Source organism: Eucyclogobius newberryi, unplaced genomic scaffold, assembly GCF_026437365.1.
Source record: "Eucyclogobius newberryi isolate DKJ021-1_F unplaced genomic scaffold, fEucNew1.0.hap1 SCAF_12, whole genome shotgun sequence".
Classification (NCBI taxonomy): Eukaryota; Metazoa; Chordata; class Actinopteri; order Gobiiformes; family Gobiidae; genus Eucyclogobius; species Eucyclogobius newberryi.
Window position 1 is genome coordinate 25,157,459 of NW_027315746.1, and position 15,197 is coordinate 25,172,655.

General features: G+C 39.1%; 1 protein-coding gene across 1 annotated transcript; it reads right to left on the reverse strand.

The window, feature by feature from the left end:
• Nucleotides 1-154: 154 nt before the first annotated feature.
• On the reverse strand, nt 155-15,092 carry ccdc178 (coiled-coil domain containing 178). The gene is made up of 20 exons (XM_072440488.1): nt 14,945-15,092; nt 14,614-14,749; nt 13,565-13,701; nt 13,424-13,482; nt 13,263-13,342; nt 12,978-13,181; nt 12,395-12,615; nt 12,168-12,310; nt 11,943-12,096; nt 11,778-11,873; nt 11,553-11,689; nt 11,243-11,426; nt 11,062-11,124; nt 10,719-10,847; nt 10,523-10,636; nt 10,248-10,393; nt 9,797-9,956; nt 6,612-6,761; nt 3,650-3,784; nt 155-1,062 (listed from the first exon to the last, which is right to left on the reverse strand). The coding sequence occupies exons 2-20, from the start codon at nt 14,672-14,674 to the stop codon at nt 934-936; spliced, it is 2,502 nt and encodes an 833-aa protein (XP_072296589.1). The 5' UTR covers nt 14,675-14,749; nt 14,945-15,092; the 3' UTR covers nt 155-933.
• Between the last annotated feature and the right edge of the window lie 105 nt (nt 15,093-15,197).

Below are 15,197 nucleotides of genomic sequence, written 5' to 3' on the forward strand. Positions count from 1 at the left end.
AAACTCCTGCTCACATATTCACACACCTTAAAGTATGATCAAGAGAATAGAATAAAATATCAGTTATATTTAATAACTTGTTTTTCTCAGCTTTAGTAAAACAGTTTAAGTAATAACACTTGACTTTCATTTCTAAGCAGTGTACATTGTATATAAGTATGACATTGCTAAAAAAAAACAATCTAACACAAAATGTTTTCACAAGCGTTCTATTTAATTTAGTTAAGCTCAAATTGAAAACAGAGTTTCCCCAGGGTTCTCAAAAGCCACTGGATAGTGCGCACACAACATTCTTTTGTGCACACTATTTACCCCTGGATTGCTTCAGGCTAATGTCTCAATAATTTTCACTCCTTTCTCAGGTCCTTCCCACAAAGGACTTAACTAATGATCCATGGACAAAATGAAGCATTTAAATTTATTCATTAATCATTCATCTCCAGCTCATTGAAAATGCTAAACCTCCACAAAATTAAGATTGAATATTGAAAAGTGATTGAGAGAGACAGCTTTCAGAGAGCGAGGAGAAGGAGTGCATATATGATCATGAAAACAGTTTTTAAAGAGATACTGGACATGGCATGGGCATGGTCAAGGTGGCAGTGAACTAAGTGCTAGTTAAGGTCACCGGGTTTCACTAGTTGTAATTAGATCTTGGAATCTGGAGAAGCGTAGAATTTCTGTCAACACAGCCTGTAATTATTCTCTTTTCCAATTAATGGTGACATAGATTAATTATCTGATGAGGCAAAGCCAATTGCAATCATTCACCCAGCTAAAATTAGATCAGTCCTGACAGCAGCATGAAAGTCACCTGTTTCATTGTTATGGATGTGCGGCGAGTAGAGGGGGATAGTGAAGCGTGCTGTGGTAAGTAAGTTGTCTGGTACAGGTGAATGTCCAATTACACTCCACACTCAGAATTCAAGGAATCTACTTATTTGATTCAGTAGCATCTGAACTGGCCTGTTTGTTCACCCTGGCTTCATCCATGGAAGTGGAGTCATCTGTCAAAGACTGCAGGAATGCTGAAATAGCATGGATTTCTCCGGCCAACCACTCCTGTAAGAAAGGAAAAGAAATTGGTGCAATTATGAAATGGGCTTGTTTAAAAGGTGCAGCATTAAAACTGTGCTTGCTCTATGAGCACCTGTGAGAGTTACCATTTTGTTCTTATTTTTCTGAGGAGGAACAAGAAGCTTCTGGTGAACCATGTCCAGGTTCAGTGCGCCTGTTTTAAAAACCTCAGCATCCAGTTTTTCTATTAAACTGCCTGGCACTGTCAACCAGCTTGGGAATCTGAACCAACCTAGCCATGCAGAAATTCTCTGACTAACAATTATATCAGAAACAGGATCTTGGATTATTGTCCCTTGGGAATGGGGCAGTGGGCGTCTGCTCCAATCATTACTGGCCATTCAACAAGGCTGTGCAGTGCTCTCTGCTGTTAGCCATTGTCAATTATGCCTTCCCTAGTGTAAACTTGCAGAACACAAAGCTGAACTGCCAGTTCTGGCAGCAGTGTAACAGGATGACAGCCCGCCAGCCCCCACTCCCACATCCCACCCACTCGCCCACCCCAGGGTTCCCCGGCCTCTTCCCCACAAGCTGGAGTACAACAAACTGCCATTTGGCTTTCCCTGTGAAACTAACCTGACCTCTTATGCGAGGCTCATGAGGTTAAGTGGACATGATGAATTAGCACAGGCCTCATCAGTATTTAGCCTGATTTACCTTCTGTTTTTACCTGTTTATCACATCTAATGAGTTACCATATTTGATTAGGACATGTACCTGCATGCCTGCAGTACATATCTAAATGTTTTGATGATATATTAAAAGTTCCAACATATCCTGGTTATCATAATTTGTCCTTATTTTACTGTCCTTCTCCACATGCACTTTGTAAGATTGTGATCCAAAGTGTTCAAAGTGAGGGCTGCCTGCTCTGATGGACCCTGTGCTGAGCTGTGACGGGTGACGGTGCTGTGCGCTTGAATACACCAGCTCTTTTGTCCTTCACACTCTGTAGCGCTCTGATAGCTCCTCCCCCTGTGCCCCACTCCTCCCTGCCTTGAGCTGTGATCTGCAGGGGCCTTTTCAGGCTGGGCCGCTGAGACATGCCAGTTGCCTGTAATGTCTGGACCAGACTCATCAAAAAAACATGTCAGCCGTAAGGGAGCAGGAAGTGAGAAAGAAGCACTTAATGATGTTTCACATTGAACCTCTTTGGAAAACATATTCTAAATTACTTACTGATAATTATGAATGTAATATTCAAACAACTACATTCAAGTATAATAGTATTCACACTTCACAGTGAATGTACTGTATGTGCTGTTTCCAAACATGAATAATTTGGCAGGTTTGATTCATGAAGGGTAAAACTATGCAAACTATGCAAAGCTTGGTGGAATGTGTCCTGCTTAAATCAGAAGAATTAGTAATTTCCATGAATGAACATTTGAAGATGATTTACTCATTAGAACCTAGTATTGGCCTATTTAAACCACACAACATCCAAACTCAACAGGCTAGAACCACCTGAGCAAGTCTCAATTATTATTAGGGATGCAACAATATTCAATATGACCCTCACAATACAAAAAATGTCACTACTTCAGCACATTAATTGTGTTACACTTTCATAGATACAGGAAGACAATGGGCATAAAGGCCTGACTCTGCTATATTTAAATAGAGAAGACATAGAGTAATTGAATATTAAAAATGTTAAAATGTTTTTTTTGATAATCACCTGAAAAAGAATGGAGGAAACATTAGTTTGTCTTCTTCTGAGTCCTAAAAATGATCAAAAGCATGTCAATATTGTGATCCATATACAGATGCATAATGAACTGTGAAAAAAAATGTATTGTTGCCTCCCTAATTAATAATAACATACAAACATAATTTAAAATAAAATGCAATGGGGTAAGATATTATCTCCAGCTTCCTATTAATGTTGTATTGAAAAGTAATGCACCTAGACAAGACATTTCATAAAGATTCATCACTGTCCCTCTGTCCGCTTTGACCTCATCTCAAAGCGCAGCGCAGATTAGAGACCGATTATCCTCTAATTGAAGAAGCCTACGTTTTCAACCTTGCAGAATATGCCACTTTAGTTTATAGTATGTAGACATAAGGTTGTTGTCCCTGATATGTGGACCACTAAGTCACAATAAGTTGTAAAAACACAGGGTGAGCAAACATAATGTCTATAGAGTTATCTGTTGTAGCAGAGCTAGACTCAGACATGGGGTCACCAGATTGGCGCCCCAGCAGACGCCTCATCCATCACATCACTCATCACATCAGTCAGTGAGGGAATGTATAGACCATAATGTGTGAGTGGTGTCCTCAGCCCCACCACCGTAGTGAGCCATAAAACCCTGGTGGATGTTTTACTCTGGCACTGCCTGGCTGCCCGTGCTTGGCAAAGAAGACACAAGACAACTGACTAGCCGGATGAGGCTAACACAATGCCAAGCGTAGCATGGAGTTACTGTAGTATGCACAAGAATATGCCACCAACCAGTGAAATACCTAGGCTGGAATAGAAGACGAATAAAAGGATTTACCATATAAATGGCAGATGAAGGTTTGTGCAGTTATTGTTGTGATTTACACGTATAGGTATAAATACCTGGGCTGTTTTTATTTTCTGGTCTGTCTCTTGGGAAAGAGCCTGGCACTGATCCAGTTCAGCCTGGCTGTAGAGGCTGCGTTGTTTGAAGTATTTCACCAAAGCTTTGTGCATCCTCTTCTGCAACAAAGAGAGCTAGGGGGAGAGAAGGCAGAGAAAAGGAATTGGTAAGGCAGGAGAGGAAATTAATGGCAGTGTTCAAGAAGAATGATGGAGGGGAATAGAGAAAGCAGTCAATAGCCCATTCTGCAGTACACGGGCCTGACAGGAATTTCACAGTCTCTTGGTTTCTCTGCCCACTCGTGTGCACTCATCAGAATCCAGTCACATCTGGCTGCCAGGATGGGGGGTTAATTTTCTCTAAATGCTTCAGCAGTTTTGTTCTAGCCGAGGCAAACTCTGTGACTGCAAAGCTGATGAGTAAAATATTTCTACTTCACCCAGTTTAACTTTATACCAATCCCCTCAAGACATATTTTACACATACACACAGAGTCATGAACCCCCCACTGAAACCAGAAATTATTCCTAGTCTCTTGGAAAGACATGCTGCTTGCTTTATTATTTGAAAACAGTTTCAAGCAAAGAGGTTTAAATTCTGATAGATGCCATTGCTTTTCTTTCCCCTCCATCTCTCCACTCTTCCTACAAAGCTTATCATTGCTTGGCAATGTGTTCCCCAGTGCATTGAAAACTAAAGCGAATTAGCTCAGTCATCAGCTCCTGAAGGAAAGACAATAACAAGAATGCTCTTTATGGTGGAGCCTGTTAAATTCAAGTGCTGAAAGCTCCCACATAAACAAAGTCATTTCACCACATACAGTACAGCCAAGAAGGTTTGGAGAGGCATATACTTAATAGTTCACGTTAGATTTTTGTTGGAATTACTAATCGCAGTTACTTAAGAAACCCTTGAACCCTTCTTAGTTTAAATGATAAACACAGTATAATTACATCTTAAAAAGTTAATCATAACAACAATAATCATCATGGACTCTACAGCTCCAAAGACATGCAGGTGTTAGGCAAAATTGGCCACTCTAAATTGGCCCTAGTGAATGAATGAGAGAGTGAATGTTTGTCTATGTCTCTCTGTGTTAACCCTGGGACGTGCTGGCCCCTGTCCAGGGTGTACCCCGCCTAAGGCCCAAAGTCACTGGGATAGGCTCCAGTCACCCGCGACCCCGAACGGGAACAAGCGGTGGAAAGTGAATCTACAGCTCCACTAGGGCAGACGGACAGATGAGAGGCTGCCAATCTGCGCCTTCGGCTCCACCAACAACCAATCACGCCCACATTCACACTGGAGGGTGAAGTGTCCAGCACAAGGACACAAGGACAGTGTGCAATGAATGGAACAGTGTTTGAACCGCACTTTGTATATTTTGTTGTTTTTTCTTGTTATTAGAAAGCCCCCTAAAGCTGCATTTCATTTTGAGGGTTAGAACATTGAAGGGGGTCCCATGTTTTCCCCCTGTTTGTCTTCATGTTAATGCTTTATCTAGAAAATTCCATAAACATTTAACACATCCATCTTGCTTTTATTCAATTCCAAATGTTTTTATTCCTCTGAGCTCACGTCCACAGAGCTGACCAGTAACTTGGCCTAGTGACGTCACTATGGAGAAAGATACTACTACTGCAGTTGCTAATGGACTACTATCTACAGTATAACTTGGCTTTTTTTTATAAGCTCAAGGACAACTATAGAGACATCTTCAAACAAGACGGGACAGTTTGTGAGTTATGTTCATCCAATGTTGTGTTAGATTATGCATAAGTGTGACAAACATTAGAAGTAGTAATGAAAAGGTTTGATATCCCAATGATACGATTTTACACAAAAGCATTTTCAACACTAAATAAGAGAGCAGGTCTGAGGCACTCTGACATTATATAAAAATCCTTTGTTAAAACAGGGACTTTCTGTCTAACTAAAAGAGTTGTGTCTTCAACATTGGCCTTTATATACTAGTTCTTTAGCATTTAAAAACTATTATATACTATTACTACTATAATATTTACAATTTTTTTCAGTGACAATACTTGCTCAACTAAGTATCTAGTTCCGACACTAGTTTTAGTATTGCTTACTATCTGGGTACTGATTTTTTACTACCCTAAATTACAGTAAAATAGTACAAAATGTGCCTTTTGCTTACAAATGACAAAGGACAAGAAAAGAGCAAGAGATTTTTGAATGGTTGTATATAAATCAGATTCAATAGCCGACCATCTACATATCCTTTGACTCCTGATAATATGTAAAAACTAAAGACATGCAATTGCCCAGCAGAATGCTGTTATACAAGTGTAGAGCTGAAACAAACAAAATGGTGAAGACCGGATCCGGAGAAAAAGAAAATCAGGCTTTGATCATGAGCGTGGAAAATCCTGTCCACAGGATTTTATTTTTGCATGCATTTTTCACTTGATAACATTCAAGCAGTTAGATGAGGAATTGCTCAAGGTATTAGTAATTTTGGAAGAAATAATACGTATTTCTTATTGCGTGAGCGGTAGTTTCTTGCTGATGTTATGGCTGTCATGTGTAATTCCACTCTTGCTAAATAATGTCGAAAACTATAAAGATTAAATGCTAAGAAGCTGCTGAATATTCCTCCGCAGCGAGTCAGAATATGTAAGGACTGCCGACATTCATTTGGTTCTAGCTTGGCATAAGATTTAGTTTAACAGGAATAGTTAAGATGTTTAACGTTTACAGCCCAACAATAAAACTCAAAATTTAAAGTTTAAATATTAATATCTGGCATCAAAAGCACTACTCCCTTTTTTAGCAAAACTACACTGCTATCATTACAACATGTCACATCCATCATACTCCTCCACACAACCTTACTCATCATTATTGCTGCAGTAACCTCCTCACTGGAGCTTGTTCTCAAACCAAAATGAAATCCTATGGAAAGGAAAAGTGTACTCGTTTATACACATACTGTACCTCGGTGTAGTAGAGAAAAGATCTTTGAGCACTGCTTTTCTCGGACAGGGCAGACACAGCCTCTTGTTTGCACTCGAAGAGGACTTTAGTGAGATGCTCGTAGGTCCTTGCCAAATGCTTGTTTTCTCTCAGAGTCACTTTCAGTTCATCCTGTGGCACAAGAAAAAGGTGAAACTTTGACGAGTGCATTAAGTTTACTTTAGAGTTTAGACAGCGTGCGGATATTTCTCCCTCATCAGGACTGCACAGTCCCTCCTAGACAACTGTCTGTACTTTTAATCTATTATCACCATAATACTGCTACTCTTGGACATTAACACTTCAAGAATATAAATCTATGTATTTATTTATAACTGGGACTTTCTGGTTAAAGGTGGTATGGACGATTTTTTTCATCAAATTTTTTATCATATTTCCTCGTGGCGTGGATAAATCATTTGTCCTGCCACTTATCAATCATAAAACGCACCTATCGCTCACCTGCAGCTGCGTCAGGCTCGTCCCCACGTTTCCGCGTGCCTAAGCGCATGGATCTATCAAAATATAGTTCCCTCAGTGTACGGGGCAAAATGAAGACGAGAAAGACAGTTCGAGCTGAAGCAGAAGTGGACAGAAATCTACGGGAGACGAGCGATGCGATGCGCTCCGTTGCGCTAATAAACAAACGCACGTGTGTTGTATCAGTCCACACGAGGGAGTGCGCATGCGCACTTCCGCCTGCGTTCTCAAATCGCCGAAAAATCGTCCATACCGCCTTTGGCTGGGACCAGAAAGTCCCAGTTCAGACTCTTTTTCAGAAGAGCCCTGGTCCCAGAGGGTTTAGTGCTAGAGGAAACTGGAGCACCTGGCGGAAACCTACACTGACACGGAAAGAACATGCAAACTCCACACTGTGAGGCTGAATCTCTAACCGCTGTGCCACCATGCCACCTAGCTCTAGCCAGTTCATACATAGCCAGAGAGGACTTTGGCATGGTCCATTTCTGTCCGGACAACAGTGGCTACAAAAGCAGAGTGTGGAGAATAAAGGAATAAAAGGCTTCTGTGACACTTTAAGAAGCTGCTCAAGCTTGAAATGTGCAAATTTAAATACAAGCAATTAATATAATTGCTAAATAGGTTGACAATGGTACAATACAAGCTCCACAGTATGTGTACCACTATACCATGCAGTAAAGTGAGAAACTTTTTGTACTCTTACTTCACTGGCCTTGATTAAAAAGCACATGTTTATTTTGAAGCCATGTTCAAAGAGATTAAAAAGTACATTTATATAAGTAAGTAATAAGTATAAAAAAGTATAATTTACCCCTGAGAGTCGCCTATGCCAGTAGAGAGGTTGCTGGGAGAAAAGTTTGAAACCATTGGTATGTTGATTGGTCATGATTAAAAGCAAAGATATAAGACTGGAAACAAGCATAACGCTACATACATTTCATAGAGAGTGTGTCTATATGTTTTTAAATGATTTGAATACAGTCTCACCAACTATGGAATATGTGCCCACAGAATATCTCAACTCTACCTGCCGACATAATGAAGTGTGTCTCTGCAGTAAAACAGAACAGCACTAAAGTGATGAGTTTAACCCAGCAGAAAGAGGGGCTGTAAACATGACAAATGCCTGCTATTGATTTCAGGTTTAATTACTCCATGCCGCACTGACAAAGCCCATCTGATGCTGTTGTGAAGTGTAAATGGAACAAATTACACTTCATTGCCCATAAGAAACTGATAACATCGGCAGTTTGCATTGTTTACTTTGTGCTCGCCAAATGTCAGACTCTGATCAAATCAAAAATGGGTGTGCATCATAGTGGAATACGTTTAGTGTTTAATTGTTTCCTTATAGATTAAAAGGGTATTACCTGAGATTATTTAGAAAGACAAAAATTGATTTACTTGGAAATAATTAGGAAAATACATGTACCTCAATTACAGCGCTTATACTGTGATACTAAAGATGCACAATGTTATAAAAACAAATGTGTATTGTGCAGATGACCCTCAGCACATGTGTTATGTTGCAGATGAACAAATGACCTTTAATGAACATGTCATTTTAAAGAATTCAGACAATTAAACTCAAAAACTCAAACTTTGTTGTTGAACCTTCTACAACATATAAGAAATGTTGTAATCATATTCCATCACATACATTGTTAGTGTTCTGATGAAACTACATGATGTGGTCAGCATCTCCATAAGGAACCAGACCATGGTGTGTGTCCTATCCATATACGTCATGCACTGTGACTGTGCTGAATGTGCATGTTGCTTATTATGTTACGGTCACATAGACATTATAGTGCTTTATGTCCTATACATTGAGTGTTTCCTTCAGAACATGCAAATATCTGAAATCTTTTTATTTGATGAGGAGTGTTGTTGTTATATCATCTTATTCCGTCAAGTGAAAACACTAAACCCTTTTTTGCATGACTAACTTTTATCTGGCTAATGGGAGTTGTGTCTAAGAGGAAGACTTCTAATTCTTAAATTGTCTCACGCCAACAACTTCTTTAAAGTTGTTGCACTTGGATGCATGGCGGCTTAAGCTCCATTGCCTTTTCTTGTTTTGAACTAATGCATTCTTGATCACCGTTTAATGAAACTATATACCACATGGCGATTTCACATTAGATAAGCCATGTGAAACCCCCATCAGCAAAGAGGCTCTGGCTGGGGCTGATAATCCTGCAGATGAAAACCTTACAATAAATAGGCCTTTTTCATACAAAGGAGCACTCAGACAGCAGCAGCTATTTTGGTCTGCGCCCTTCCCCTTTTGTCTTTCTGTAATCACATCTCTATATGTTTACTTTATAAAATATGCCTTTCAAAAATTGGCCCTACAGGTCAAGAGAGGAGCACAATCTCACAGTGTCACGCATCATCAAATTTGTCCAGACAAAAGCCTATAACCACCGCCAGTTGTCATTTGTGGGAAAAGCACTTAAACAAGATTGACCATGGCTTGTAATTTTAATTGCACGCACTTCTTTTCCCGGCATCTTAAGGGAAAGTATTGTGACAGGCAATGTGCTGACACTAATCCACAAACAAACATACAATGCAATATTTTTCAGAGACGCTTTCTGAGTTCGGAGCGGCTGAGGAAAGGAAAGTCATGGGTTGCCAGATTTACAGTGAACAACATTAATGTCAGGTTGTTATTTTGTTACCTGGGTGTCTTCCATTTTCTTTTTCCTTGCTGTAACATGAGCAGTGTGCACCTGCATGGATCGCTGTGTTCGTTGTAAGCAGTTATTAATATCAGACTGCAAGGTGTTCATTATGAGAGCAGCTGATTTGTTTTTGAATTCTACCACAGCAAAAACACTCCTGAAAAAAATGCAAAGATGTGAGAGATAGTTCCTCTACATTAAATAGTGAGCTGAAATGTACCATAAGAACGTGATACAAATGGTATTCAAATGTCTTACAAGCTACTGTAGGAAAGCTATTAAGGGGAATCAAATAATCGACTGGGTTTCTTTCTAAATTTGACAGAAAGGATACTAAATTATGCAAATGTATGTACTGTACATCAAAAGTATAGAAAGCTGATTTACAAAATATTTAGAAGGCACAAACTTACAGTACTAAGGCACATTATTTATTAAAAAACCTCACTCAAGTTCTTCAATGACCGCTGGCATTGTCTCCAATTCTGTTTCTATTTGATCAGAAGCTTGGTGGAACTCTCGACTTTGTTTCATGAGTTTGCTGATCCTGTCCACGTCGCTGTCATATCTTTTTATTGTAGCGGCGTGTAAATCCTGAGATCAACAGGACAGATTATTTATTCAACTAAAGCGATTCAATAAGAATGAACCACATCCCAATCACGTCCTGTGACAAGACAACGAGATGCACGCTGGTATCACTTATGTCATAATTGTACTGACCTTAGCAGCTTGTAATTGTCCTTGTTTCACTAAGTTCTCTTTGTTGAGGTTGTCCAAAGTTTTTCTGTGCTCATTCTCCACGTCGTCCATCTGTCTGATCAGTGCCTTTAATTCCTTAAAAAAAAAGAAACAATAGAGGATTTTCAGATTGTCAGAACCGCTGAAAAATGACTAAAAGTGGAGGGATGTTAAATACTTTGGTACGAGATTCTAAGGATTTCACTGCAGATGAAGCCGCTTCGAATTCTCTCTGAAGTTTGAGGTTGGTTTGTTCTACGCCTCTTTGACGATGGTACGTTTCACTTTTGATACTTGCACATTGAGCCTAATGAAGATACACGGATTAAACTGAGTAAGACATTTCTGCAAAACCAATCAATGACATATTACTGAGTTAATTAATAATATGAAACCAAGATGTACTATGCTTATTCTGTTAATTCTTGTAGACTGAATATCTCTCACGAGTTACATGAGTAAATCTTAAGGGGTTCAATAATTAAATACATTTGTTATATATGTTAAATCTTTTTTTGTACCTTAATGTTTTCCATCGCAGTTATTTGATTTAGCAGCTCTTTCTTGAGGCTTTGGATAACTTTCTGCATATAAAGGACAGAGGACAGTAAGTGACACGCAGCAGCTGGAGTGTCACAGTTCTCTCCCGGAGAGCGCCTCATGCAGTGTCTACATAAAACGTGTACATATGTTTCCTCTGACCCTGGCCTTTTCTTCTTCCATGAAGGTGAGCTGTTCCTGCTCCTCCAGCTTAGTCTGGGTGGCACAGTGCTGCGCTACAACCAGGGTCACTTCCTCCTTGGCCCTTTCCCACTGCTCGTCATTGTCGGTGATTTTCTGGAGCATCTGTTTCCTTTCCTCGCACATCTGCTTTATTGCTTTCTTGCTGATAGGAATTACATGGAAAACTATGAGTAAACACACTTAAACCACCAACAAGATATTTTAGTAAGACTGCTCTGCTCATGCATGTACAAGACTGGGCCATGTCAGAGATTAGAATATGTTGTACCTTTCAGAAATGTTGGACTTGTAGTTTTCTATCTTTTCCTCGCTTTCCAAGTTTTCATCACGAAGAGCATTAAAAGCATTACCTGCAGATACGAGCTGGTCTGTGGTGAGAGAGACTTCTGCCTCTCCACTGAGTCTCTATAGATACACAAACACACACGCACACACACACACACACATTCAGCTTTGAAAAGTCCGCAAATTGCACCACAAACACCATACTTACAGCTTTGTCAATATCCTCCATCAGTGAGCTTATTTTTGTCTGTAACATTTCAGTTTTTTTCATCTCCTCTTCGCTTTGGGTCTTTATTTTTAAAATCTGCATTGGACACTATATTATAGCACGTATAATATATGTCGTATTTATAATGTATGATACAATACTCGCCTCATCTTGACAGGTTTTCTCTACTCCTGTTAACTTTGTGATATCATAACATGCAGTTGTGCATGTTTCCTTAGTTTGAGCCAGGGATTCTTTAGCTTCCCTTATTTCAGCATCAACTGCTTTTTGCACTGCTAAGAACTTCTCTAGATCGCCCCTAAAAGCAATGATATAAATAGCAAAAGACCATACCATACAATCAATCAAAAAGCTTACGTTGATACTCACTTTCTGTTTGCTAACTGATCTCTCATAGACAACAGTTCAAATTCCATGGAGTTCCTCTCATTTTCAACAAGATGCTTGGTGTCATTGTACTGTTTCTCAACCATGGCGAGATTTTCACGTTTCTCCAAGCAACATTTGTCAGCCTGTTTTATCAGAAAATGCATGAAATAGAAAATGAAATACATAGTTTACTGTATATTTTAGTCTGGAGAGCACGATGCAGTGACCTCTTTTTGTTCCGTATTGATTTGAACTATGAGGCTTCTCTGGAAGTCCATGTTGTCCTTCACAATAGGAATTTGTTCTTTGCAGAAGATTATGTCTTCATGTAAGCGCTGCTTCTTCATCTCACTCTGAGCCAGTGTCTCCTGGAGCTGGTCAAGTCTGTCCTTTTCAAACCGCAGCTGCCACTTCAGTTCAGTGATGTCTCTAAGGCAAGCCTCATGCTCTGAAGAGAAACATATTATTTTATGTAGGGGTATTTTTATTTCATTATGAACATTTAACACAACCAAACCATATTTTAAATTGCCCAAACTGAGTGAATGTGAAAAAGCAGGGTGTAACAGACTGGTTGCACCCCACCTCAAGCCATTCGTTGATAAGATTGCACAAATGCACAACAAGAGGAAGAAAAAATAAGAATGGACAAATTTGTCTGCACAATGTATTCTTTTTGTATCCTTAACAAGTATATAATTTGGAATATTTTAATATTTAAATCATATTAATTCCATATTAGTTCAGTACCCATTAAGGAATGGGAGAGCATCATCCATAGACTTTTCCTATTTTCCTATTGTCACTGACCTTTTTGGACAACAGATGAATGCTCCTGCTGCATCCACAAAGAAATACTGTCAAATTTATTTTCCAAAAACGTCTTTCTTCTCTTTTCAACAAGCAAAGCTTCCTCTGCATACTGTCGATCTGCCTCCAAACGCTCTATCAGATACACAACCTCTCTGAGGACATCATTTATTTTCTTGAGTAGTGGTGATGATGAGGAGCTTTCTAGACAGTAAAACAAGTTAATTAAATATAATTGCATTGTTTTTGATCCGTTAAAACATTAAAAGTCTGTTATAAATTCACCTCTTGGTGTCAGTCCAATGCCTTCAATTATTAACTCAGTGGACATGACTGATTCACTGTCTGAATCTCCAGGTTGAAAACTTAAAAAAACCAAAAAGTGATGAACATCAAGGATTAAACCAGACACAGATAATATGAACAAGTACATTTTGTGCACACACCGTAGATTCTGACCATATGGGTGTTTGTCCTGGTCCTTTTGGGAATGGTACTTCCCTGGCTTTTTAGAAGGAGTTGTTATCAGAATGTATCATGTAAAAGGACACGTCTCTATACAACTCCATGATGTTCTGTCGACTAACCTGTTGAAACCATTTGTCCACTTTGGCTCTCAGCTCTTGAATATGTTGAATAGCACTGTTCACACATGGCGAGGGACTGTTGAGCAGAGCACAGGTGCGGCGTCGACCAGAACAGGCTCCCTGAAGATCAACTTGATCTTCAAAGAGAAAATCAAACAAAACTTGTAAGTAAACAGATACAAAATATGCCCTTCACTGAATGTGTGGGATTAAAGACAGAAGTTGCTGTCTGACAAGGCATACATACAGTACTGCGGAATAGAATAAGCATTAGTTGGAACAAGCTAAAGCTTACTTTTTCATTTTATTTAGCAAAGTAATTACTAAAACTCATTTGGCTGTAAAAATATGTTTGTGATTCTCTGCATATTGCAATTTATTGAAAGCATCAGTGAGAAAGCAGAGCACTAATTTGAACATTTCAAGACAAGCCCAAGGGTATCGTTCTTGGTGGTGGAATGACGCCATCTGGCTGGCAAACGTTAAAAAGCACACATGCGACAGCAACAACTTTTCACAAGTGAAAAACAAACACATATTATACTATACGGGCTAACAAGAGCATATCTTTGAATTCTAATGACATTTGTTTGTGCATTTTTTGCAATGCTGAGCTCTGTAACCTACGGTAGTTTATTTTATTTTATGTGTAATGCTATTTAGTCATTGTACATTTTACGACGTTTTTATTGTGATTAAAACAGGTTAAAGAATCCAAAATCAGGATTCTTTGCACATCACTTCAAACTTTGAACGTAGGCTACAGAATAGGCCTGTTTGGCAGCTCTTTGTGAAGTGCGCCCCCATGTGGCCAAGAAGTGGAATAGCTTCATAAATAGCTTAAAGAGGATAAAGAGTTGAAGTATTTAAAGAAGAAAACATTTTCAAACATTTGTATTCGGGTTTCTATAAACATCTTAGTTAGACAAAAATCCAATGTTTTTTCTTAAATACTATGCAACGTTACAAGTAACTTAGCTTGATACTAGCTAATGAAAGGTCAAAGTGGAAACGCTAAGAGGTTATTTCATGTATTAAATGATGTTTACCTGGTTGAGCAGGTCGTCTCTCTTCTCTTGATGGAAATCTGAGAGGTTCAATATCTGGCATTGTCAAACCTTTTTAGCCTTAACGCCTTTTGAGTCCTCCACAAATGAAGTAAAAGCAGTCTTCACTTTGCCAAGGCTAAAACACAAAGTGAAAAAGTAGAAGTTGTGTGTAATTTCCGAGGTAATTTCACTTGTTCAATACAATATTTCTATAAGGTGTAACGGTATAACATTAGTGCACAACATAATGACAACAGAACTGCTGCTGCAAAGTGTAAATAAGTGTAAATCTTAACAAACACCTACATTTTAGTCAGGTTTGTTTACTTACCTAACATCATCTGGACTTGGAGCTGATGCCTTCACACATATGCGCATGTTCCTTTGGCCAACGACAGGTTCAGGTTTAATTATGTTTGCTTATTACTTATTAATGAGCTAAAGGGGGTCGTTGTCATGGAGGGAAGTGAAAGCGAAAAATGGCATCCACTTTCTCCTGTAGTGCACCTGTGATTGACGTTAGACTTTTGTTTCTTCTTCTTGAGTTTTAGCCGAACTCTTTCTTGTGCTAAAACACCACGTGG

Excerpts from the sequence above, each read along its gene's own strand:
- ccdc178 (XM_072440488.1), bottom strand. The coding sequence starts at position 14,674 with ATGCCAGATATTGAACCTCTCAGATTTCCATCAAGAGAAGAGAGACGA. Across the intron at positions 11,874-11,942 it reads AGAAAACCTGTCAAGATGAG|ATTTTAAAAATAAAGACCCA; the intron begins GCGAGTATTGTA and ends TGTCCAATGCAG. Across the intron at positions 10,394-10,522 it reads GACAATTACAAGCTGCTAAG|GATTTACACGCCGCTACAAT; the intron begins GTCAGTACAATT and ends TGTTGATCTCAG.